Source organism: Carcharodon carcharias, chromosome 1 (genome assembly GCF_017639515.1).
Source record: "Carcharodon carcharias isolate sCarCar2 chromosome 1, sCarCar2.pri, whole genome shotgun sequence".
Classification (NCBI taxonomy): Eukaryota; Metazoa; Chordata; class Chondrichthyes; order Lamniformes; family Lamnidae; genus Carcharodon; species Carcharodon carcharias.
The window spans coordinates 101,805,887-101,832,425 of NC_054467.1; the positions used below are offsets into that span (position 1 = coordinate 101,805,887).

At 40.9% G+C, this 26,539-nt stretch overlaps 1 protein-coding gene across 3 annotated transcripts in view; it reads right to left on the bottom strand.

Annotated features, from left to right (window-relative positions):
• wdfy3 (WD repeat and FYVE domain containing 3) overlaps positions 1-26,539 on the bottom strand; it is a 407,868-nt gene that overhangs the window by 306,473 nt on the left and 74,856 nt on the right. For all 3 annotated transcript variants that reach the window (XM_041187506.1, XM_041187499.1, XM_041187492.1), the window contains exon 3: positions 20,141-20,264. In XM_041187506.1, coding sequence (XP_041043440.1) covers positions 20,141-20,264 — 124 coding nt within the window. The remainder of the gene's footprint in view (positions 1-20,140; positions 20,265-26,539) is intronic.

A 26,539-nucleotide genomic window follows, 5' to 3' on the forward strand; every position in this document is an offset into this window, starting at 1 on the left:
GGATTACTGGTGGCGATCCAGTAAGATCGAGGTTCTAATTCTGTCTAAAACTTTTTAAAACATAATGAGTAGCTTGGGTTTAAAACAGTTAAAGTCCACAACATATCATTCACAGACACAGGGAGCTTTAGAGACATGCCATCAAACCCATGATTAGGACAAAGGACTGGATTTTCTTTTATCTGCTACTCGAGATTCACTGATTGAATCCACTGGTTTTAGCCCTTTTGAATTAATTTATGGACATGAGGTAAGAGGTCCTCTGAAATTAATCAGAGAAAAGTTTTTAGGGCAGAAGGACAAATCCTCCATGTTAGATTACGTATCCATATTCCAGAAACAGGTCACAGGAACCTGCAAAGTGGCTCAAGAACATCTTAAAATTTCTCACACAAAAATGAAGGAATGGGATGATAAGCAAGCTATGATCCGAACATTACAAACAGGGGATGAAGTGTTAGTGTTATTGCCTTTACAGGTGGAACCTCTGAAAGCACGATTCAGTGGTCCATGCAAGGCAATTAGAAAAACTGGTGAAGTAAATTATTTGATAGACATCTCAGATCATAGGAAAAAGAGTCAGCTGTGTCATATCAATATGTTGAAACAATACCATTTGGGCCGGGGGGAGGGGGAAGAGAAGATGCAGCAGGTATGTCAAGTAGTAAGCACAGCGGAGGACTGAAGAGACAGTGAGAGTGAGGCTGCAGGAGACTTAGACAGTTCCCAAATTGAACCTTCTACTACTACCCAGTTAGCTAACATCGAAATATTAGGACAGTTAAACACTATATTTTCATACTTAAGAGGCAGGACAATGAGAGGAACTAGTGAGATTACTTAAAGAATTTAAAGGGATCTGTATGGATAAAACAGTGTGTACAACCTTAGCCTTACAAGATGTCGAAGTAGGAGAATTCCCTCCAATAAAACAGCATCCTTATCGCTTTAGAACAGAGAAACAGGCTCAGGGGAAAGCAGAGATCCAGTACACGCTGTTAATCACCTCACTGAACCCAGCCAAAACAGCTGGAGTTCCCCTGTTGTGTTAGTGCCTAAACCAGATGGTTCAACCAGATTCTGTATAGACTTTATAAAGGTCAATGTAGTAACAAAAGCAAATTCTTACCCAATTTCTCGCTTGGAAGGCTGTATTGACAGAGTTGGCAGTGCTATGTTTCTTACCAAAATAGATCTGTTCTATTGGCTGGTTCCTTTAACACCCCGAGCTAAAGAAATATCAGCTTTTGTAACACTAGACAGTCTTTTCCAATGCTGAGTGATGCCATTTGGGCTAGAAATCGCCCCAGCAACTTTTCAGGGGTTAATAAACCAAGTGGTGGCTGGTGTTCCTAACTGAAGATGCATTAATATATAATGACACTTGGAAACACAACCCAGAAAACTAGAAGCCCTGATTAAAAACAGTCAGCTGATTTGGTAATAAATCTAGCCAAAAGTGAATTCACAAAAGCACGAGTAACCTATCTAGGGCATATCGCAGGGCAAGGACAAGTGTTGCCAAGAACAGTGAAAATACAGGCATTGGTGGAGTTCCCATCCCTAAAACTAAATCGGAGATCATGAAGTTTTTGGGGATGTGGGGGTTTTACTGAAAATTTATATCAAGTTTCAGTACTATAGCTGCTCCACTGATGGACTTGCCAAAGCTAAAGAAAGCCATAGTAGTGCAGATGAGTGTGCCAAACATCTTTTGAAAGGCTGAAAGTAATTTTGATTAAAGAACCAGTACTGACTGCTCCAAATTTCACTAAACCCTTCAAAGTAGCAATTGGTGCTAGCGACCTGAGGGTAGACGCAGTCCTGCTACAAGATAAATTGTGCATAGAAAGGCCCATTTTTTTTCCAAAAATCTGAATCAACACCAAAAAAGATACTCTACGATGGAGAAGAAAATCTTGGGATTTCTATTAGCTCTTAAACATTTTGATGTACATGTCTGCCATGGATACAGAGAGACACTGGTATATGCTGATCATAACCCCTTAGCCTTTGTGGACAAATTTAAAAACCAGAATACCAGACTATTTCAATGGAGTTTATTATTACAGCCTTATTTAAAGATTGTCCACATTGCAGAGAAAAGCAATATAATTGCTGATGCTTTGTCTAGCATTTAACTTTACCTAAAATTTGCTAAAGGCTTAAATGATACAAAGAGTAACTGCATCAGCTTTGTATAAAAAGTGAATGAATGAGAGTGTGGGCACATTTTAGTGCTTTTTGTTTAAGTTTTATTACATTTTGTAATGAACGTATATAAATATGGCATTTCATTTCTCCAAGGCGAGAAGTGATACGAACACTGTAATCATAGAAAATGGGTCATCTTCATGGACTAAGGGCATTCTGGGTGAATGTGTGTTTTAGAAGACACCTGTCCCTTAAACATTCAAGATGCAGGATTCCGACTGCTATTCCTGGAAGAAGCATCCTTTTACAAGAAAGAGTAATTAAGCAGTTGAAAAAAGCTGTGAAACTCTTGAGCCAGGTGGACTGTGTACAAGGGGGGTCACATGGGTTTTATGCCTCTGGAAACAAACATGCCTGGAAGACTGTGCTTTAAAAGTGGGTCTAGGTGTTGCTTTGTGAAGAGAAAGACCAACTGCCTGAGAAAGAAGGCAGCAGCCTTTTACAGCCCAGAGCCTGTCCACAGCCAGAAGTGAATGTAAGCTGCTCCTGAGGTGGTCTACATGCTGGGATAGAGTACCCATGAGTCCACCTAAAAAGCAGTGCCAAAGTCATTGATTGTTTTGCGGATCTGTGCTGAGACGCCAACCATATAACCCCGGTGCCATTTCAAGAATTCCACCATCTATCCTTTGCCTTTGGACCACTGACTTACAACCTTCGGCCACATTCCTCCATTTCTATTTTTATTTCATTGTTTTGTGTGTGTGTGTGTGTGTGTGTGTGTGTGTGTGTGTGTGTGTGTGTGTGTGTGTGTGTGTGTGAGAGAGAGAGAGAGAGAGTGTGTGAGAGAGAGAGAGAGAGAGAGAGAGTGTGAGTGAGTGTGTGCGAGCAAGCGAGAGAAACTCTTAGGGTATCTTAAAAGAGTCATTAATATAATTTCACATTCCACACTGCATGTTGATAAGCTTTGCTTTCCTACTTGGTAAGACTGGTTTTATAATAAACTAAGAAGTTTATTGCTTATTAAAAGAAGCCTGATTAAAATCTTTTTTATTCTGGGTACCAGTAGTGAAGGTAACCAATTGGCCACTTTGGTGAGCAAATTAAATTTTTAAACTAATGGTACGACCTGTGGTGTAGAGAGGCTAGATCAACTGCTCACTCCTCCCATCCCAGTCATAACAAACTCCCAAAAGGAAAGGAAACCTCAAAGAATAGTACCTCAAAGTTGGTTAAACAACAACACTGACTAGTAGGGGCCTAGGATTATGATGCGCGCCAGCCTTTCTTTTCATAGCAAGGGTAGGCTGAATGGAAGTATCAAGAAAAAATACATTTTTAAAGCCTCCATTAGCATGAACTTGTTTTCAGGTACATATTTTCTTCTCTTTGTTCCATTTATGCTGTAACTTGTTCAATAGGTTATCAATGGGACAGAAAGCAACATATCCAAATTTGGTGATGACACAAAAAAAGGTGCCATTATAAGCAGAAAACCACAATAAAATATTGATAGATTAAGTGAATGGACAAAAATGAGGCAAATGAATTTCAATGTAGGCAGATGTGAGGTTGTCCACTTTGAACCTAAAAATGATAGAATAGGGAATTTTCTAAATGGTAAAAACAGCGGAGATCCAAAGGGGCTTGAGGGTCCAGGTACATAGTTCATTAAAATGTCAGACAGGTACAGAAAATAATCAAAAAGGCTGATGGAATGCAGGCCTTTACATTTAAAGGACAAGCGGGGTAAAAGTCATGCTTCAGCTAGACAAATCCCTGGTTAGTAATATCTGGAGCACAATGAACAGTTATGGTCACCACACCTTAGGAAGGATAGTATTGGCCTTGGAGAGAGTGCAATGTAGTTTTACTAGAATGACAACTGAACTGCAAGGCTAAGCCACGAGGATAGATTAAACAAACCAGGGTTGTATTCCCTGGAATTTAGAAGATTAAGGGTGACCTGATTTAAATTTTTAAGATTTTAAGGGAAACTGATAGGATAGATAGGGAGAAACTATTTCCACTAGTTGAGGAGTCTAGGATGAGGAAGCAGTCTAAAAAAATTCAAGATAGATCTTCCAGGAGTAGCATGAGAGCAACAGAATCATAAAAATTGCTACAATACAGTATGTTGCAATCCTGGAGAATGAGGATGTCCCAGGGAGATCAAGTACGGAATCTAGTTGGCTAGAACTCAGGGACAAAAAAGGCGCAATTACATTGTTTGGTGTGGTCAAAAGGCCACCAATTAATGGGAAGGATGTAGAGGATCAAGTTTGCAAAGGAAAACAAAAACAGAACTACCTGGAAAAACTCAGCAGGTCTGGCAGCATCGGCGAAGAAGAAAAGAGTTGACATTTCGAGTCCTCATGACCCTTCAACAGAACTGAGTGAATCTTAGGTGAAATATAAGCTGGTTTAAGGTGGTTGGGGGGTGGGGTGGGGGGGGGGGGGGGGGGCATTGGTGGAAGAGAAGTGGGGTGGGGGGGGGGTGGTTGTAGGGACAAGCAAGCAGTGATAGGAGCAGATAATCAAAAGATGTCACAGACAAAAGAACACAGAGGCGTTGAAGGTAGTGATATTATCTAAATGAATGTGCTAATTAAGAATGGATGGTAGGGCACTCAAGGTACAGCCCTAGTGGGGCTGGGGTGGAAAGGCTACCAGGGCATAAAAGATTTAAAAATAATGGAAATAGGTGGGAAAAGAAAAATCTAAATAAATTATTGGAAAAAACAAAAGGAAGGGGGAAGGAACAGAAAGGGGGTGGGGATGGAGGAGGGAGTTCAAGATCTAAAGTTGTTGATCTCAATATTCAGTCCGGAAGGCTGTAAAGTGCCTAGTCGGAAGAAGTTTGCAAAGGTATTACCAGAAAGGTGCAAAAATTGTACTTATAATGGCAGACTTTAATTATCCAAATATTGATTGGGATAGTAGTAATGTAAAGGCAGAGACGGGCAAAAGCTCCGAGAGCTTATTCAGGAAAATCTTACTCAGCAGTATGTTTCCAGTCCAATGAGGAAGGAGGCACTGCTATGCCTGTTTCTTGGAAGTAAGATAGGCCAAGTAGATGAAGTGTCATGAGGAGAACATTTAGGGGACAGTGATCATCGTATCAGATGTTTGAGGCTGCCTATAGAAAAGGACAAAGAACAGTCCAGAGTAAAAAAAATTAACTAGGGGAAAGCCAACTTCAATGGGATAAGAATGGATCTGGGCCAAATAAATTGGAGTCAAAGGCTGGCAGGAAAAACTGTAGCTAATCAATGGGCTACCTTAAAAGAGATGATTCAGCTACAGTCAAGGTAGATTCTCTTAAAAGGGAAAAAGTAGGGCAAATACATCCAGAACTCCTTGGATGACAAAGGAGATAGAAAATAAGAAAAAAAAGTATGCTTATGACAGGTGTCAGGTAGAAAATACAACTGAAAACCAAGCTAAATTCAGAAGGTTCAGGGGAGAGGTGAAGAAGCAAATAAGAGAAGCAAAGAGGGGTAATGAAAAGAAACTGGCAGATAGCATAAAAAGGAAATCCTGAAGTCTTCTGTAGGCACATAAATAGTTAGGTGGTGGGAAAAGGAGGAGTAGGGCTTATTAGGGACCAAAAATGAGATTTACACATGGAGGCCTGGGGCTTAGCTTTATACAAAGGAAGACGATGTGATCCAGGCCATGGTAGAAGGTGAGATAATTCTGAAAATAGATGGATTTAAAATTGAAACAGTGGTGGTATTGGATAGATTATCTGTACTTAAAGTCAATAATGCACCGGGACTGGATGAGATTCATCCAAGGGTACTGAGGGAAGTGAGTGTGGACATTGCATAAGCACGGGCTATAAATTTTCAGGCTTCCTTAGGCTCAGGGGTGGTCCCAGAGGACTGGATATTTGCAAACATTACACCCCTTCCTTGATGTACTAGTTGAGAAATCTGGCAGGGGGTTCTCTACCACGATCTACCAAAAACCTACCTTCACTGGTCAATATACACGTTAAGATTCTTACAGTTCCAAGATGGGCTTATTGGCAACCTTGTAAATAGGTCCCGAGCCATTTGCTCACCATGCAAGCTTGATGCTGAAATAGGGCGCATCAAAGGCATCCTGTGGGATAATGGCTACCCTGATCAGATCATTTTGCACTGTGTATCACACAAACTCATGAAAAGGCCTAAGGCTGTCACTTCCAACCATGAAAAGCGCCTAGTCTACTTCAGATTACCCTGGAAGGGCAAGTTATCTCAAAAATTTGAACAACAGATAAAGCTAGCTGTTTCACACTGCTACTATGCAGTAGCAATTTGAGTAACACTCACCACTAACAGTATGGTGCCATCAAGCCAAGAAGATGGTCTGCCTATCACACAAATGAGCAATGTGGTAGAATTTTAGTGCTAGTGTAATGCTAATTATGTAGGCCATACGTCCCAAAGACTGGTGGATTGTATTAAACAGCATGTCCCAGCCGCTGTTCACACCGGGCACGGTACAGACTGTACCCAACCAGCACGTGCTTGCAAAACTCAAAACAGCGTCCAACATTCGATGTGATTCTGCAATTGGACAACATTTGCTAAATGATCTTCAGTGTGTGAAGAATTGTGTTGACAGCCAATTTTAGATTATCAGTTGGGCTCGCAGTGTGGCGCATTTGTGTGAACTCAAAGCTATGCATATTAATACACAGGTCCTGTTCTTTGCAGACAGAAAGAACATGTACAAGCATTGCGCCAGTTTCAGCTAAACAAAATAAGTGACAACCATTTGCTGACTTATTCCTCAGGGCAATGCCACAACCAATTAGGGTCAAGTTGCCTGGTTTAAATTTCAAACAATGCATGGCAGTTAGCTGCTAATCACCATCACTGGTGCATTCTCCATGGCAATGCCTCTACCAATTAGCATAAACTGTTCCCCGTATATTGGTATTCTTGAAGTGTCCTGATGAATGCAAGATGAAAAGCTTCAACATGTCTTGTTTTTCAGCAATTACACCCCTGTTCAAAAAAGTGTAAAGATAAGCCCAGCAACTACAGCCAGTTCTTAGGCAGTGGGCAAACTTCTAGAAACAATAATCAGACAAAATTAATAGTCACATGGACAAATGCAAGTTTATTAAGGAAAGTCAGCATGGATTTTTTAAGGGGAAATCATGTTTAACTAACTTGGAGCTTTTTGAAAAGGTTAAGCATTGATGAGGGCAATGCTGTTTATGTGGTGTACATGGACTTCTAAAAGATGTTTGATACAGTGCCGCACAACAGACTTGTGAGCAAAGTTATAGCTCGTGGAGTCATGGAATTAAAGGGACAGTAGCAACATAGATATGGAATTGGCTGAGTGACAGGAAATAAAGAGTAATGGTTAATGGAGTGGGGAGGTAGTGGCATTGTGCTATTGTCACTGGACTAGCAATCCAGAGACCCAGGGGTAATGCTCTGGGGACCTGGTTTCGAATCCCACCACGGCAGATGTGGAATTTGAATTCAATAAAAATCTGGAATTAAAAATCTGCTGATGACCATGAAACCATGGTAAAAACCCATCTGATGCTGGCCTAACCAGTGACAACCACATCCCATGAATGAATTAAAAAATGTTTTTTATGCTGGAGGAAGATTTGTAGTGGAGTTCCCCAGGGATCAGTATTGGGACCCTTATTCTTCTTGATATATATTCACAACCTAGACCTTGGTGTACAGGGCACAGTTTCAAAGCTTGCAGATGATACAAAACTTGGAAACATTGTGAACTATGAGTAGGACAGTGGACAACTTCAAAAGGGCACTGACAAGTTGGTGGAATGGGTAGACAGGCTGCAGATGAAGTTCAATGCAGAGAAGTGTGAGGTGATTCATTTTGGCAGGAAGAACATGAAGAGACATTATGAAATAATGGGTACAACTCTAAAAGGGGGTGGAGGAGCAGAGGGACTTAGGTGTGTTTGTGCATAAATCATTGAATGTGGCAGGACAGGTTGAGAGAACAGTTAATAAAGCATACAGTACCCTGGGTTTTATTAACAGGGGCATCGAGTACAAGAGCAAGGAGGTTATGTTGAAACAAAAACAAAAAATGCTGGAAAACTCAGCAGGTCTGACAGCATCTGCGGAGAGAAAGACAGAGTTAACGTTTCGAAACCAGTATTCAGTAGAAGAGTCATACGGACTCAAAACATTAACTCTGTCTTTCTCTCCACAGATGCTGTCAGACCTGATGAGCTTTTCCAGCCTTTTTTTGATTTTGTTTCAGATTTCCAGCATCTACAGTATTTTGCCTTTATCTTAAAGGTTATGTTGAATTAGCTCAGACTCAGCTAGAGTTTTGCATCTAGTTCTAGGCACCGCACTTTAGGAAGTGTTACGATCCCAGCTGATGTTAACACTGGGCAAGTCAGATCGCATAATGAAACCTGGCTTGATAGATCCTAACTTTTTTTCAAAAACTGTGGAGGAAAATTACTGTACAAATTCATAGGAGTCTGATGAACTTTTCACACAAAGAACAAAATATTTATTAAATAAGGGAAAAAAGTGAACTATATTACACCAGACAAAAAGTTTGGAAAAATCTCAAAATGAACACAAGAAAATGATTCAAACTCACACTATCTTTTATCCCAGCAATATCTTTACTGACATATGAAAATCAGAAAGATAAAACAATTTACAATATCTATATTATACTTTAATATTCATGGTAAGTAGGAGGTACACGTGAATTACAGGCAAACTGTGGTCAGACACACCGTACTCCAAAGTAAATGACTAATGCGACCAAAAGAGATTCCATAGATTTCTCAACAATCCACCCAGACGTTTGTCACATTTTGAGCCAACCATTATCACAGAAATTGTCTTACACACTAGGGTTTCCAATCTCAATTTAAACATTCGGTTTCCAAACATTTGAAGACCTCGCCTTGGAATTCTCTCTCCAACGTTGCTCCCACTCAGGCGGCTTCAACAAGGATCCACCTCCAGGGTTTCAATCTCGCCTTCTGTGATTCATTTTCCCCTGGATCTCCAAGTACACAAACTTCACATTCCAAGCACGACTTCAGATCCTTGGCCATGCCACGCAGAAAACCACTGCTTCACAAAGTCTGCAATAAGGGGTCATCAAACTTCAGCCGCCTCCGTGGATCTTCAGGGCTTCTCTCAAGCCCACTTCACTTCAAGCCTGCTCCTTGCAACTCTCATTTTAACTCAGGCTTATTGCTCTGCTCCTTTCTTTCAACTTGACTTCAGAGACCTCCCTTTGATCCCTGTCTTTATCTCTGTTTGCGACTTTCTTCTGGGATGTCTCCATGTCCCCCTCCCTGTCCTGCTCCCTGGGCACCTTCCTTGGTAATGCCGCTCAGATTCAGGTCATCTGACCTACATTCCGTGCCATTTTTACTACTTTGTTCCTGTGCAGGCACAAAAGGCCAGGTCCCAACCTAAAGACACTAAAAGACACCAACTGTGCATGTGCAGCCATTTCCTGGCCAGTGCACGTGCAGAAGGCCCGAGGCCCACTGGGAACTGGAGATTCTGACCTCAGGGGTAAGTATTCGAGTTTCATAACGGAAGAAAGTGAAAACATTAGAGAGGGTGAAGAAGATTCACGAGAATGGTTCCAGAGATGTGCAACTTCAATTATGAAGATAGATTGGGGAAGTTAGGATTGGTTTCCTTAGTGAAAATAAGGTTGAGAGGAGATTTGATAGAAGTATTCAAAATAATGAGGGCAGAGTACATAGGGGGAAGATGTTCCCACTTGTGAAAGGATTGAGAATGAGAGGGCACAGATTTGAAGTAATAAGTAAAAGAAGCAAAAAAGTGATATGAAGAGAATTTTTTTTTGAACGCACAAGCGGTTAGGGTTTGGGACGCACTGCCTGTGAGTGTGGTGGAGGTAGGTTCAATTGAAGCATTCAAGAGGGAATTGGGCTGTTATGTGAAAAGCAAGAATGTGCAAGTTTATGGGGAAAAGGCAGAGGAATGGTACTAAGTGAGTTGCTCATTCACAGATCTGGTGTAGACACAAAGGGCCAAATGGCCGCCTTCTGTGATTCAGAGTGCAGAAGGAGACCATTCAGCTCGTCATGTTCTTCCTGGCTCTCCGCAAGAGCAACTTAGCTAATCCCAGGAACATTAGGGAAAGATAGGGGGAGGGGTGATGGTACAGAGTAAGGCGGCTTTTACAGTGCTGGAGAAAGAGGATGTCCTGGATGGTTCAAGGACAGAATTTATTTGGTTAGAGTTAAGAAACAGAGGTACCATTAAACTACCATTAAGAATGTATTCTATAAACCACCAACTAGTAGGAAAGACAGAGGAGCAAATTTACAGGGAAATTACAGAGTTGCAAGAACTATAGAATCATGATAATGAAGGACTTCAAGTTATTCTAATACAAATTAGGAAACACTTGTTCACATAAAGAGTAGAAGATCGGAACTCTTCTGCAAATAGCAATTAATACTAGACCCTTAAAACTGAGATTTTTAGATTTTTGTTAATGAAAGGTATGAAGGGATATGAGGTAAAGACATATGTGGAGTTAGGTTGTAGTTCAGCCTTGATTCATTGAATGACAGAGCAGGTTCAAGAGGCTAAAAGGCCTACTTCTGTTCTGATGTTCCTAAATACGATAGAATGGCGGTAGCTCATTGTCAAAAATGAATGTGCCTGGACACTTATCACTGACTCATGCGTCCTTCAATGTTAAGCGTTTCTACAGTTTTCCCAGGTACAACCGTTCGGTTTTCTCAGATTAGGTTGAAAAGAATTGATGTTAGCCATGCAAGACCACAGGCTAATCAACAAGGTTACAAGCTCCTTAACATAATTTGACTTGCAGGTGTACAGAAATACAGGTAACAGAGATGGGGTGGGCAGAAGGAGAGAGAGAAAGAATTATAGAGAGGAACAGAAAGAATTGTAAGTAAGTTGCTCCTCTAGATAATGAAATCCTGTGAAGTGTATTGAATTGTCTACATCTGTCTCTTCATAATCAAAAAAAGTTCTTTGCTTCAGAATAATAAATTATAATGCAGACTGATTGAAGAATAAATACGTAAAGTGATTTTAACTATCCACTTGGTATATTGTTAGCAAAATTTGCATATTTTATCATTACATATCTTAACATTAGTGTGCAGAGAAGCACAGCAATTTGGCATACTAATCATAAATTTATATTATACATACACTGTGGCTTTCTGGCAAGACAATCATCAATCGGTGTTGTATTTTATGACAATGCTTATATATATATATATATATATGTCTATGATTGACACAGCATACTGACTTGGAAATAAATCACCGTTCCTTCATTGATGCTGGGTCAAATTCCTGGAACTCCTTCCTGAACAGCACTGTGGGTATACCTACACCACATGGACTGCAGTGGTTCAGGGATGCAGCTCACCACCACCTTCTCGAGGGGAATTAGGGTTGGGTGATTGGGCAATAAATGCTGGTCTAGCCAGTGACGCCCACATCTTGTGAAAGATTTTTTTAAAAACCACACTCTTCATGGCATATGGGTATATTTATATGCTGGAACTCAAATTGAGCAAAACGTTTTAAATTGAAATAGTTATCACACATTTGCTTAGCAAAAACCTGCTCACTGACGCTCAGTTTGGGTTCCGCCAGGATCGCTCAGCTTCTGACCTCATTACAGCCTTGGTCCAAACGTGGACAAAAGAGTTGAACTCCAGAGGTGAGGTGAGAGTGACTGTCCTTGACGTCAAGGCAGCACTTGGCCAAGTGTAGCATCAAAGAGCCCTAGCAAAACTGGAGTCAATGGGAATCAGGGAGAAAGATCTCTGCTGCTTGAAATCATACCCAGCACAAAGGAAGATGGTTGTGCTTGTTGGAGGTCAATCATCTCAGTTCCAGGACATCACTGCAAGTGTTCCTAAGCGTAGTGCCCTAGGCCCAAACATCCTCAGCTCCTTCATCAATGACCTTCCCTTCATCATAAGGTGAGAAGTGGGGATGCTCGCTGATGATTGCACAATGTTCAGCACCATTTGTGACTCCTTAGATACTGAAGCCGTCACTGTCCAAATGCAGCAAGACCTGGACAAAATCCAGGCTTGGGCTGACAGTGGCAAGTACCATTCGTGCCACACAAGTGCCAGGCAACGACCATTGCCAACAAGAGAGAATCTAACCATCGGCCCTTGACATTCAATGACATTACCATTGCTGATTAAATCCCCCACTATCAACATCCTGGGGGGTTACCATTGACCAGAAACTAAACTGAACTGAACTAGCCATGTAAATACTGTGGCTACTAGAGGTCAGGGGCTAGGAATCCTGCGGCCAGTAACTCACCTCTCGACTCCCCAAAGCCTGTCCACCATCTACAAGGCACAAGTCAGGAGTGTGATGGAATGCTCTCCGCTTGCCTGGATGAGTGCAGCTCCAACAACACTCAAGAAGCTTGACAACATCCAGGACAAAGCAGTCCGCTTTCTTCCAGAAGCATTCACTCCCTGCACCAATGAACAATGGCTGCAGTGTGTGCAATCTACAAGATGCATTGCAGAACTCACCAAGGCTCCTTAGGCAGCATCTTCAAAACTCACGACCGCTACCATCTACAAGGACCAGGGCAGCAGATACATGCAAACACCATCACCTGGAAGCTTCCTTCCAAGCCACTCACCATCCTGACTTGGAAATATATCACCATCCCTTGACTGTCACTGGGCTAAAATCCTGGAACACCCTCCCTAACAACACTGTGGATATACCTACACAACAGGGATTGTAGTGGTTCAAGGTAACTCACCAGCACCTTCTCAAGGGCAATTAGGGATGGGCAATAAATGCTGGTCAGGACAGCGACACCCACATCCCACAAATGAATATATATAAAAAAACATGCCAACAGGAGCTTGCAAAATAAGTGGTTTAAACCTAATTCAAATCCTCTTAAAGATAATGGCCAGGAAACTACCAGGCAACCTGGGGGGGACAGGGAAACAATATGTGGTCAAGTGGGTTACAAATGTAAAAAGTGCTCTGATTTGGAACCAAACTGGAGGGTAACAAGGAGTCTGGGCAGGGTAGATAAGGAAAAACTGTTCCCATTGGTGGAAGGATCAGGCAAGCACAAGAGGGCACAGATCCGCCAATGCTGCCAGACCTGCTGAGTTTTTCCAGGTAATTCTGTTTTTGTTACAGATTTAAAATAACTGGCAAAAGAAGCAATGGAGACATGAGGAGAAACTTTATCATGCAGTGAGTGGTTTGAATCAGCAGGTGAAGAGGAAGAGGAAGAGGAGGGGTATGGTTTTAAAATCAATTATTAGCACTAAAGCAGTCTGTGTCCATTTTCAGGAAGACCTGGACAAAATTCAGGCTATTAAGTGGCAAATAACAAATGCTAGGTAATGACCATCTCCTAAGATTGAATCTAACCATCTACCCTTGACATTCAGCTGCATTATCATTGCTAAATCCCTTACCATCCACATCCTGGGGATTATCATTCACCAGACCCTAAACTGGTTCAGGCACAGACCGGCATGTAAGAGCAGGCCAGAGGCTGGGAATTCTGCAGTGAGTAACTCATTTCCTAACTCACCAAAGCCTGTCCATCATCTACAAGGCACAAGTGTGGATTATGATGGAATAGTCTCCAACTGCCTGGATGAATGCTGCTCCAACAACACTCAATAAGCCTGACACCAGACAGGACAAAGTAGCCCTCTTGTTAGGAACCCCAACCATTACCTTAAACATTCACTCTCTCCACCAATAGCGCACAATGGCAGCAATGTGTACCATGTGCAAGACGCACTGAACTAACTTGTCAATCCTCCTTCCAAAGCTACATCCTCTACCAGCTAGAAGGAAAAGGGGGGCATACACATGGGAACACTGCCAATGATAAGTTCCTCTCCAAGCCACACAGCTTTCTGACTAGGAACAATATCACCATTCCTTCACTGCCATTGGGTCAAAAACCTGGAACTTCCATCCTAACAGTACTGAGAATGAGCCTACACTAGGTGGATTGCACAGTGCAAGGCAGTGGCTCACCACCACCTTCTCAAGGGCAATTAGGGAAGTGCAACAAATGCTGGGTTTGCCAGCAATACACTCAACCCAAGGCACATAACCATGAAAAATAATTTTAAAAAAGGGGGAAAAAAGTCATCAGGCACTTGGAGAGGCTCAAGTTAATTAAGGAGAACCAGCATGGATTCATAAAAGGAAGGCTGCGCTTGACAAATCTAATTGATTTCTTATGAAGTAACAGACAAGACTGATGATGGGAATGCAATGGATGTTGTTTATATGGATTTTAAGGAAGCATTTAGCATAATACTCCATAAAAGGCTGGTTAACAAAATTGAGGTTCATGGAATAAGATGGTCAGTGTCAGCTTGGGCATAAAAATTAGCTCAAGGACAGAAAATGGCGAGTCATGGTAAATGGTGGTTTTTCAGACATGGTTAACAGTGGTGTTCCCCAAGGGTCAATGCTCAGATCACTGAGTTTTTGACTTGGTTATTGGAATACAGAGTAAAACCTCAAAACTTGCCAATCAAAATAAACTTGGAAGTATGGCAAGCAATGAGGATGATGCCAAACAATTGCAATAGGACATAGCAGGATGTGAAGACAAGTGGCACATGCAATTTAATATTGAGAAGTGTGAGGTGATGCATTTTGGCATAATAGATAAAGGAAAAGCAATATGGACTTAATGGCACAGTTCTAAAGAGTGTGCAGGGACAGAAGGACCTGGGGGTTTGTGTGCATATATCAGGGCCTATTGAGAAAGCAATTAGCAAAGCATATAGGATCTTGGATTTCATAAATAGAGGTACTGAGTACAAAAGCAGGGAAGTTATGCTGCACCGTTACAAACCTCTGGTTAGCCTACAACTTGGTTATTGCATCCAGTTCTGATCACCACACTTTGGAAAAGATGTGAGGGTGCAGGGGAAATTTACTAAAATAGTTCTAGGGATGAGGAAGTTTAGCTACAAGGTTAAGTTGGAGGAGCTGGGTTTGTTCTCCTTGGATCAAAGAAGATTGAGAGGAGATTCAATGGATGTGTGTAAGATAATGACAGGCTTAGATTAAGGCAGACAAAGAACAGCTGTTCCCATTAGCTGATGGCACAAGGAAGGTGGGAACACAGATTTAAGGTTCTGAGCAAGATGTGTTGGGGTGATATGAAAAAAAAAAACTATTTTACATAGCGAGTGGTAATGACCTAGAATTCACTGTCTATGAGGGCGGTCAACAATCAATGATTTCAAAAGGAGATTGGATGGCTATTTGAGGGATATGCCTTGCGGAGGTGCTGTAATGACTCTACGACTAGATCTGCAGCACTCAGGCAGGCCCAGGTTTGAGTGAAAGAGCATGGAGTAGAACTAGGGTACTCAGTACAAATCTGGCTGGTGGATGGAGAAGGGAGTAAATAGTAAAGTATTATGTCAGCGTAACACGCTAGGCTAAAGAAATACTCAATTATGATGGCAATGCAATGTTATAAAGTAATGCTCAGAGAAACTTTTTATATGTCACTATATAGTCAGGATTTCCACCATTCAACACATGGCCAATCTGGTTTCTCAGGTTAGGTTGAAAAATGGCCTGCGGCTAACAAGCATCAATCAAGGAACAGAAGAGGTTTAGAAAGAATTCCACAGCATAGAATAATGATGACTGAGTGCTACTAATGATAGAGCAAAAGCAAAGGTGATGAAGAAAATGCAGAGGGAGTGGGCTAGGGAATATTACAGCAGCTGAATAAGAAAGGTCATGATATAATTGATGACAATTTTGAAACTAACCTGGGAACGAGCAAAGGTCACAGAGGCCAAGAGCAATTAGTTTGTGTTTGTATAGTGCAAGGCTAAAGAGACCATCAGTGAGAGCAGTGGACAAAGAACATCGTGGGAGTAAGACATAAGTGTATGCAGGTGACAGTCCAGGAGTCTTAGCAGTCTTTATGAGGGACAAGATGGTAGATTTCAAGTTGAACACAATTCATTGTAGAAAAATTACAACTGTACCAATCAAGTTACTAGTCATTATAGCATATAAGTTTAAATTTTGCATTTTTTATTTAAACTTTGAGTTCCCAGCACATGATCGACAACTCATCTCCTGACCCATACATCCATCACCCAGCCCTCCACTAAACACCACCAACCACCCCCATAACCAACCCTATCCCCCCAATCCCAACAAATGCCTGTCTAACATCTACAAGGCACAAGTCAGGAGTGTGATGGAACACTCTCCACTTGCCTGGATGAGTGCAGTTCCAACACTCAAGAAGCTCAGCACCATCCAGGATAAATCAGCATCCCATCCACCACCTTAAACATTCACTCATTCCACAGTGGCAGCAGAGTGTACCACCTACAAGAATAAATGCAGCACCTTGCCAAGGATCCTACAGCAGCACCTTCCAAACTCATGACCTATACCATCTAGAAGAATAAGGACAGCTGGTGCTTGGGAACACCACCACCTGCAAGCTCCCTCCCAAGTAGCACACCATCCTGACTTAGAAACATATCACCGTTCTTCCATTGTCATTGGGTCGCAATCCCAGAACTGCCTTCCTAAGACCGCTGTGGTGTACCTAAACCAAACAGAATGTAGCAGTTTGAGGCAGCGACACACCACCATCTTCTCGAGGGCAATTTAGGGTGGATATAAATGCAGACATTGAAAGTGACATACACATCCCATGAATGAATTAAAAAACCACACATTTCCTCAGGACAGAGATTTGTCATAGCCATGGGCAATTATTTGCTTTTCATCTTGCCTGCAGATCAAATCTTCGGGGCTGATATTTTTTGTTGAATATCAGCTTGCCTGCTATAAATTGTTGACTTAATGCCCTGTCCCAACATAATTTCATAACACGTACATCTGACTTTTAAAATTTTTATCCAATATTTTTGTTTTGGTATTTAAAGACAGTAATGGGGAAATGGGGGAAATGGGGAAAGAGCGGGAGTAAGGCATTGAGATACAGGATCAGCCATGATCATATTGAATGGCGGAGCAGGCTCCAAGGGCCGAATGACCTACTCCTGCAGCTATTTTCTGTGCTTCTACAACAACTTATATTTATATGGCAGTTTCAACATAATAAAATATCACAAAGCGTTTCAGAGGATCATTATAAAAAAATGACAATAAGCTACAAAAGGAGGTATTGGGGCAGATGACCAAAATCTAGGTCAAAAGGATTGATTTAAAGGGGTGTCTTAAAGGAGGAAAGAGAGGTAGAGAGGCAAAGAAGTTTAGGGAGGGAATTCCAAAGCTTAGGGCTTTGGCAGTTGAAGGCACAGGCACCAATGATGGAGGAATTAAAATTGGTGATGCTCAAGAAACTAGATTTGGAGAAGCACTGGGGATCTCGGAGGATTCTAAGACTGAAGCAGGTTACAAAGATAGAGAAAGGCATGGAAGCATTTGAAAACAAGGATGAGAATTTTAAAATTGAGGTATTACTAGGCCAGAACTAATGTAGGTCAGTGAGCAGAGGGGAGGTGAGCAAATAATCATTATGGACCAAGATAGTGGCCTGGCGGAAACATCCTGGTCCATTCAGAGTGTAGCTCATTCTTGCAGTCAGCATGATTTATTAGTTTGCATAACTGTCCAATCATGGATCTGGTGTATGCAATGCACTCATACAAGACATTAAAAATAACAATTAAAATTATTCTTACAAATTCTACATAATTATTGCATAATTGACCATTACAAGTACACTTTAGGAATTTAGCATGAAGTACAGAATGTTTCTACAGTCCTTTCATGACAGCAAATTCCTGGAACTCTCCTAATATGCAATACCTTATATTTAGCTCAGATAATTAACTGTCAGTTTGTTGAGGTGCCCCATGTGCAAAACAAGGGTCAGAGAGAATCAACTGAAAGAGAAAGAACCCATGAAGGGAGTAAGAGAGAAATTGAAGATTTCATGCCTATTGATTAACAGAATGCTCCAAGCAAGGCTTATAAGAATTTTGGCATGAAAATGAAAATGTAAAAAAGCTATTTAATAGGTCAGGGTATCACTAATATGAACTTGGTTTCCAGACAGTGTTCAGCACAGCTGAGAGTGCAGAAGTATCATACTGGTGCACAGCATTCAATGTTTCTTGCTCTACTTTAGAGGTCTTTAACATGCAAAAAATTATCACAAGTTAAGTTTGATGATCATAATGATCTTGACATGCAATATAGACAACAGTGGATTAAGGGGGTTTTGGGGTGGGGGTTGGTGGCGGGGTGGGGGGGGGGGGGGGGCAGCGGTGGTGGTGGTGGAATGTTTACTTTTTACCATCATATTTCACACCTGCAATTTTTCCACAGGTGCAAAACAATGTAAAAATAGTTGTAAACCTTCTGAGTTACAAACACACTGGTAAGTGCATTCCAATCTGCAAGGCTTCTTAACTAAACAACAATTTAAATTGAGGTGCCTTTGATCCAATTTAAACTGCTAGGTCCAGCCTCTATAGGCAGAGAGGAAGTTTCCTGATTTAAATAATTCTGATGGTTCCCTGTGCCACTGGGGTGCATCTTTTGTGCCTGGCAGCCAGAGAACAGGCATAAACATGTTCCATGTACCAAATAAGTTCTCTTTGAGAATGCTAAAAAAAAACACAAAACTTCTCAACATCCTCAGTTCCAGGCCTGGACTGAAGTGGATTTTTCATAAGAACATAAGAAATAGGAGCAGAAGCAGGCCATTCGGCCTCTCAAGCCTGCCCTGCCATTCAATAGGATCAGGGTTGATCTGCCCCAGGTCTCAATTCTTCTTTCGTGCCAGCTCCTCATAGCCCTCAACTCCCCAATATTTAAAAAAATCTATACTTCCTCTTTAAATACTTTTGTGATCTAGCCTCCACAACACTCTGGGGTTGAGAATTCCAGACATTCACCACCCTCAGAGAAAAAATTCCTTCGCATCTCAGTTTTAAATGAGTGCCTCTTATTCTGTAACTATGTCCCCTAGTTCCAGATTCCTCCACAAGTGGAAACATCTTCTCAACATCTACCCTGTCAAGCCCCCTCAGAATCTTGCGTATTTCACTTGGATCATCCCTCATTCTTCTAAACGTTAATGAATAAATGCCTAACTTTAGCCATTCTTGATAAGTCAACCCCTTCATCCCAGGAATCTCCCTAGTGAATCTCTTTTGAACTGCCCCCAATGCCAGTATATCCTTTCTTAAATGCGGAAACCAAAGCTATACACAGTACTCCAGATGTGGCGTCACCAACACCCTGTACAGTTATAACAAGACTTCCCTATTTTTAAACTCCAACCTCCTAGCAATATATACCAAAATTCCATTTGCCTGCTTAATTACTTGCTACACCTGCATGATAACTTTGTGTTTCATGCACAAGAACACCCAGATCCCTTTGTGCTGCACTTTTTTGGAGTCTCTCTATTTAAATAATAGTCTGCTTTTTGATTTTTCCAACCAAAGTGCATGACTGCAGCAATTTTATGCTTATTTTACACGCCAGTCTGCCGTGCATTTCCAGGCTATGACCCAGGAAACATTAAGCCTGGTAGTCCACTCCCCTGGCTGAAACTAGGTGTACCAGTGTCCCAATCTAATTCTGCTACAGTTCTAGACGTGTAGTGATTGTCAACCCAAGAGCAACTAAAATAGTTCTAATGCAAGTACCTTTATCTCGCACATTACCTTAAAAACAGGTTAGCAATTAAGTAGTATATTGCAGGTATTATTTTCATTCAGGAAATAGTTAAGAATTCATTGCAGGTATAATTCAAAGTTGGGAAAAGTTGAAACATTAGCATTTTATTGCAGGTAGCTGTTGATGAATGAGTTAAAGCTGATACTTGCTGTTACACGTAACCTAATAGTATTCCTTTCTGAACATTATGAAACCTTGGTATGTCATCTTCCATCCAAAATTCAAATATCCCATACCTGTGGATTTATTTGAGGCTCTTCTCCTGATTTCAGTCACCATTAAGCGCGATACCTGGGCAGCAAACTGCAAGAGATCTGAAAATTTCTCCATCATGGTGCCAGGAGGAGCATTTCCAAATACCTGAAAGGTGAACAAAAATAATTTTACAAATAAAAACAAAGCAGGTGCACAATGTGCAAGAATTGGCATGATTATTTTTTGTTGAGTCTCTATCCTTAATTTCATTCAACATTTATTAGTATTTTTTCCCCCCAGATATCACTTGGCAAAACCATAATTTACCTATATTGTGGCTTATGCAATCTACAGTACATTTTTAAAAATTAAATACAGGACTTCAACCACCTGCACCTTTAAAGTCCATCTTAAATTATTCTGTAGCAGTTTCTGCATCATGCTTTTGTCTTATGCCAACAGCCTTTTAATCGCCTCACTCCCTAGTGTTTCAACATGTTTCAACATCATTCATTTACCCTGATCATATGCAAGCATGCTATGCCAGTGGAGCAGTATAAAAAAAGCGATAAACATAAATCGTTACTAAACACTATTCCTGCACCTGTGTATGTTTCTAAGGATGGGCAGTCAGACATTATGCTCTTCCCTTTGAATTCCAGCTGAAAAGTCTTTTTAATAGTCTTTTAAAGATCAGCTCTGTTTCTCTCCACAGATGCTGCCTGACCTGCTGAGTATTTTCAGCATTTTCTGGTTTTCAGATTTCTAGCGTCCCCAGTATTTTACTTTTGTACCATAAATAATGTGCCCAGTTTTGGTTTCCAAAATACAAATTAAACAAAGCACTGGCAACAGAGCAGAAAATAGCCTCTGATCCAGAATGTTAAAAGTATGAAGAAAGTAAAAAAAGTTAGAAGGAAAGGATAGTGGAACTTAAAAGCATTTAAGAGGATAGATAAATCAATAGATGATGAACAAAGTACCTTTACAGTGGGATTGTGCCCAACTGTCTATTCTTAATGTATGATCTAGGAAGTGCCAGCCAGTTATTTCACTAAGGTATTATGAGCCTGACTGCACAGATGTACTTTCCAGGAGGGATCATGGGATATTGACCACAGAATGTTTACAGCACAGAAACAGACCATCAGATGGCAGTGTTGCCACCACCTCAGGAATCTTGCCTAATTCCACTTTAAAGATTACAGACTGCGAGCAGTAATGTTCTCCTTTTTCAAACAATTCCAATACTCTGTACATTCTGCTTTTTTAAAAAATAATTTATGAACTCTGCTTCAATAATGATTTGTGTTACAGAATTCTAAGTTCCAATCACCTGCACTTTAAAGAATTTATTTTCACTGCAAGAACTGGATAATTCAGTTGTCTGATCGCTTGTTACCTTTCCAACCAATGAAAACAATCATTAGGTCATCATAAATCTTCATAATCTTGAAGACTGAGGTTACTGCATAACCTTCTCAGATTCGATAAAAAGGTCTCAAATTCTCAAGTTTCTCCTTCTAATTGTAAAACATTAGCAATTCATAATGTAAAATTTTTCATTACTTTTATATTCTATATACTTAAAGCTATATACAAGGATCCAATTGCAGACTCTTTTGTATCTAAGTCATTAGATACAGGCTCATTACATCTGTCTTTTATAGCCTTATAAAATTACCATGAAACCTTAAATTATCTGTGCACTTGAACACCAAAGTCCCTCTGCCCTTCTATCCCAGTTGCATCATTTAAAATATATATTTGTCTCTATTCTTACTCCAAATGGATTTCCACATTTTTTTTTTTTACATTGAATTGTATCTGCTAACTATCTACACAATCTATTACCTGTGTTCCCTTTTAATCTTTCACATTTTCTACACACCAAATTTGGTAAAATCTCAATATTGTTCCTTCAATTCCAAGTGTTGAGATCATTTCTGTATATTGTAAATAAGAGTGGTTTCAATACAGACACCACTAATCTCATCTTTTATGCAAAACTTTATTTTGTCTCCTACCCTGCCCTCCATCCATCTGGTCACAATATCCTCAATGGTATATGGAACTAAGTTTTGTTGGTATCTTATTAAAAACCTTCTAATAATTGATATGAACCACATCCACTGAACTTTCTTTATCTATGCCATCTAATGTGTCATCGCACCAACCCTCTTCTCCATTTACCTCACTGCAATACTACACCTCGCCTCCAGCAAACTACCCACAGGCATTAAAACCACAGAACAGATATAAAACTGTTCAACCTATGTCATCTTCAATCCAAAAACAAAATCACTCCAACCTCAGTCTAGAGCTTCAGTATGCAGATGAAGCTTGTGTCAAAACACTGGAGAAGTACCATCAGCAATGCCTTTGCAAGATCCTCTAAATCTGGAGGCAAGAAAGGCGGTCCAACAGCAGCATCCTTTCCCAAGGCAACATGCACAGCATTGAGCTGCTTATCATTCAAAATGAGCTCCGCTGCGTGGAACATGTTGTACATATATCTGACACCAGGCTCCTAAAGTAACTACTCTACTCAGTCGCAGAGACCGCTCAGCATCCTCAAAGAGATCAAACATCCCTGCAAACTCATAGGAGTCCCTGGCTTGTGCCCAAACAAAATGGAGTTTTATTCAGAAAGGCACCAAACACATCAAGAGACTTCATCAGGAACAAATAGAAGCAAAGTCATAACGTTGAAGGGAGCACACAAATCTCCAAACACCTCAACTACCCAGATAAAAGCAAAATACTGCAGATGCTGGAAATCTGAAACAAAAAACAGAAAATGCTGGAAAAACTCAGCAGGTCTGACAGCATTTGTGGAGAAACAGAGTTGACGTTTCAAGTCTGCATGACTTTCTCAGAGTGCTCTGAAGAGTCATACAGCCTTGAAACATCAACTCTGTTAATCTCCCCACAGATGCTGTCAGATCGGCTGAGCTTTTCCGGCACTGTCTGCTTTTGTTTTACCTCATCTACCCAATCTTTTAAGAAACACATGTCCTGCGTGTGGCAGTCTGCAGATTGTGCCATTTCAGAATCCATTGAACCCAAGGAACTATCTCAGGAGAAAAGGAGCTCCTCTAAGTTCAGTTCACATTATATATTGGTTATTTTGAAAGATCCCACAACTGAAAAACATTTTTTTATTCATTTGTGCGCGCGTTGCTGGCTAGGCCAGCATTTATTGCCCATTCCTAATTGCCCTTGAGAAGGTGATTTCAGGGGGCATTTAAGAGCCAACCACATTGCTGTGTTCACAGGTCGGCCAAACCAGGTAAGAACAGATTTTCTTCCCTAAAGGATATTAGTGAACCAGATGGGTTTTTACAACAGCACAGAATAGTAAAGAATTTACTTTTGAACATTTTTAAAAAATTTCACCAACAGAAATAATTAACAAGTTAACCATTCAGAAGAGAATTTTGCAATAGGGTGGGTGTAGTGGGACCTCTGCCAGCAGGTGGCGATGGTGGGGGAGATGGTCAGACCGGAAAACTGGTGAGCCCCTGTGGGTGCCTATGTGCAGGATGAAGTGTCTTTGGCAGGGGCTGGGGGGTGGTTTGCAGTAGTGGAGCCAGATGCCATGAAGAGAGGGAAAAAGCTGCAACAGGGAGAAGAAACAGAAACCCAGGACTTCTGAGTTGCAGTGTAGTAACAGCCAAGACCACAAACAAGGCAACCCAAAGCCTCTGACAGTGACGAGAGAACCAGGAAGGGGAACTGAGGCAGGTATACGGCTATTGGGGACCTAAGCTGACCATCTGGCAGCACCTAAGTCCAAGATGCCATGAACACAGAAAAATTCCCTTCATGTCTGCAAGGCAAAGTAATCTGGTTCATGTGATCACAGGAAATTAGCAAAAGGATCTCCGCCAACTGAATTCTGCTACCCAGTTCAGGAGTTAAGCTCTCAATGGTATCTTGGTGGATCTGGAATATCAACCTCGAATGTGCATTGCAAATAGTTCGTTTCTCGGCATTAAGCTTTTCCATTAATGTTTATAAAGATTTGATGCTAGTGGAATAAAGAACCCCCATTTTATAATCTCCATTGAGTCCATGTGCTTGAATCTCATGTAACAGGGGGAAAAGAATGATGACCTTAAAACCAAACAGCAGCAAATGAATTGTACAGATTTAAAACAATAAATGGGCAATTTTCTGTTTACAAAAGGAAGTACATTCTTAAACATGTTTAAACCTAAGGTGTAAATCACCCTCCAAAAGTGCAATTGCTGTTTTTCATGGATCACACAGAATATGGCATCCTGGCAGATAATCTCTATTGTACTTGACCTCCTCCCCTCTGTTGGAATAGCTGATTATTGACATGTTTTTTGTTGTAACCACAGTAACAAACCTATAGTTGCAAAGTGCCAAACTGACAGGGTGTCAATGATTGTTTTTTTCAGAGGAGGTGATGATGGTTGATAGAAAGGGGCAACACCCGAAGAGGGAGAACCAGTAACAATGATCGGCTGACTTGGGGGCCAGAAGGGGAAGCAGTTTAGTGGGAATATAGTGAAGTATGGTGGGTCTCTATTCACAGTGGACTTATACTAAAACCAGCTAGGTTTTCTTATAGCCGCAGGTTTTCAAATGTGCATACTTTGACAACATACAGCAAAAAAAATTACACACATTTTGATATTAAAAACTATGTTGATCAATAAAAAAAAGACAAGTTCAAAAAATATGTGCTTTCCCTATTTTGGGGAGATGCAATTATTTACACAATTGAGATTTGAAAGATACAGGCAGTACTATTTTTATACTACATAAATGCTACTTACCATCCCTGCGTAATTAAAAATGCTAAAATACTGTAATTAAAAGAGGCTGATATTTACAGCCAATTAATGTTTACCTAACCCTCATATTAAGGCACAGGAATTACACCTCAAGCTTTAAACAAATCAGAACACCTTCCCTTCTTCTCTTTGTTGGTAAATTGTAATCAATATTATAGAGCTGACTAGAAAAGGAAATTAGTTTATCACAGAAATATCCTTTGACAATATCCTTTTTCCAGTTTTTAGTAATTTTTCTACCTCAGATGTTGCAGTCATAATGGGTCATTGTTCCATGGAAATCTCAGAAAGGTGCTCACAGAACAGGAAGAACCATTGTCTTTGATGGCTCCAGACATCCGTGTATCTCCATACACCAAACTTGTATACACTGCACCCTACCTTGGTCACAGATGGAAGTGGACTAACTGGTGAATAAATTAAGTGAGCCTGAGTGGTCCGCACCAATGTGAGAATGCCTGGTGAGAGAGTCTGATTGCAAATATAAATCAAGAGCTAGATAGATGGATTGGTGGAGTGGGCGGTAAAGTGGCAGATGGATTTTAACAGAGAAGTGTGAGGTCATACATTTAGGGAGGTCAAACAGTTACAGGAATTACAAAATAAATGGGAATATACTAAGAGAGGTAGATGAAGTGAGAGATCTTGGCGTACAAGTATACAGGCCCCTGAAGGCAGCAGTTCAAGTAGACAAGGTTATAAAGAAGGCATATGGAATGCTCTCTTTCATTGGCAGAGGCATAGAATATAAAACTAAGGATATAATGTTGGAATTGTATAAAACACTGGTGAGGCCACAACTGGGGTATTGTATGCAGTTCTGGTCACCACATTACAGGAAGGACGTAACGGCTCTGGAGAGAGTGCAGAGGAGGTTTACAAGAATGTTGTCAGGGTTAGAAAACTGTAGCTACGAGGAGAGATTGGATAAGTTGGGGTTATTTTCCTTAGAACAAAGAAGGCTGAGAGATGACTTGATTGAGGTGTACAAAATTATGAGGGGAATAGATAGAGTGGACAGGATAAAATTGTTTCCCTTGATGGAGAATTCTAGAACCAGGAGACATAGATTCAGGATAAGTGGCAGAAGGTGTATGGGGGACATGAGGAAGACCTTTTTTAAGCAGAGGGTAGTGGGTATCTGGAATTCGCTACCCAAGTTGGTGGTAGAGGCAGAAACTATAAACTCTTTTTAAAAGTACCTGGATTTGCACCTAAAGTGCTGTAAACTGCAGGGCTATGGGCCGGGTGCAGGAAGGTGGGATTAGAAAGGGCACCTGGGTGTCCTCGGGCTGGCACGGACAAGATGGGCTGAATGGCCTCCTTCTGCGCTGTAACTTTTCTATGGTTCTATGACATGTGAATTTATAGTACCCAGAAATCGTAGAACTGATCTTTTACATGGTGGAACTTGCCATGCAGGAAGAGGAGCTGAAATATAATTGCAATGTGCAATTAGTGTGCACCATAAATGTACCATGAATCTCAGTGAACTCTGGATACTCAGAGTTATTACGTTAAGACTTGCAGTTTCTGTAGTTGAGGTGTTGGACAAACAAGGCAACCTCAAAAAATTATTTCCCCCCTCCTTGTGAAAGTCCAATTTTCAGT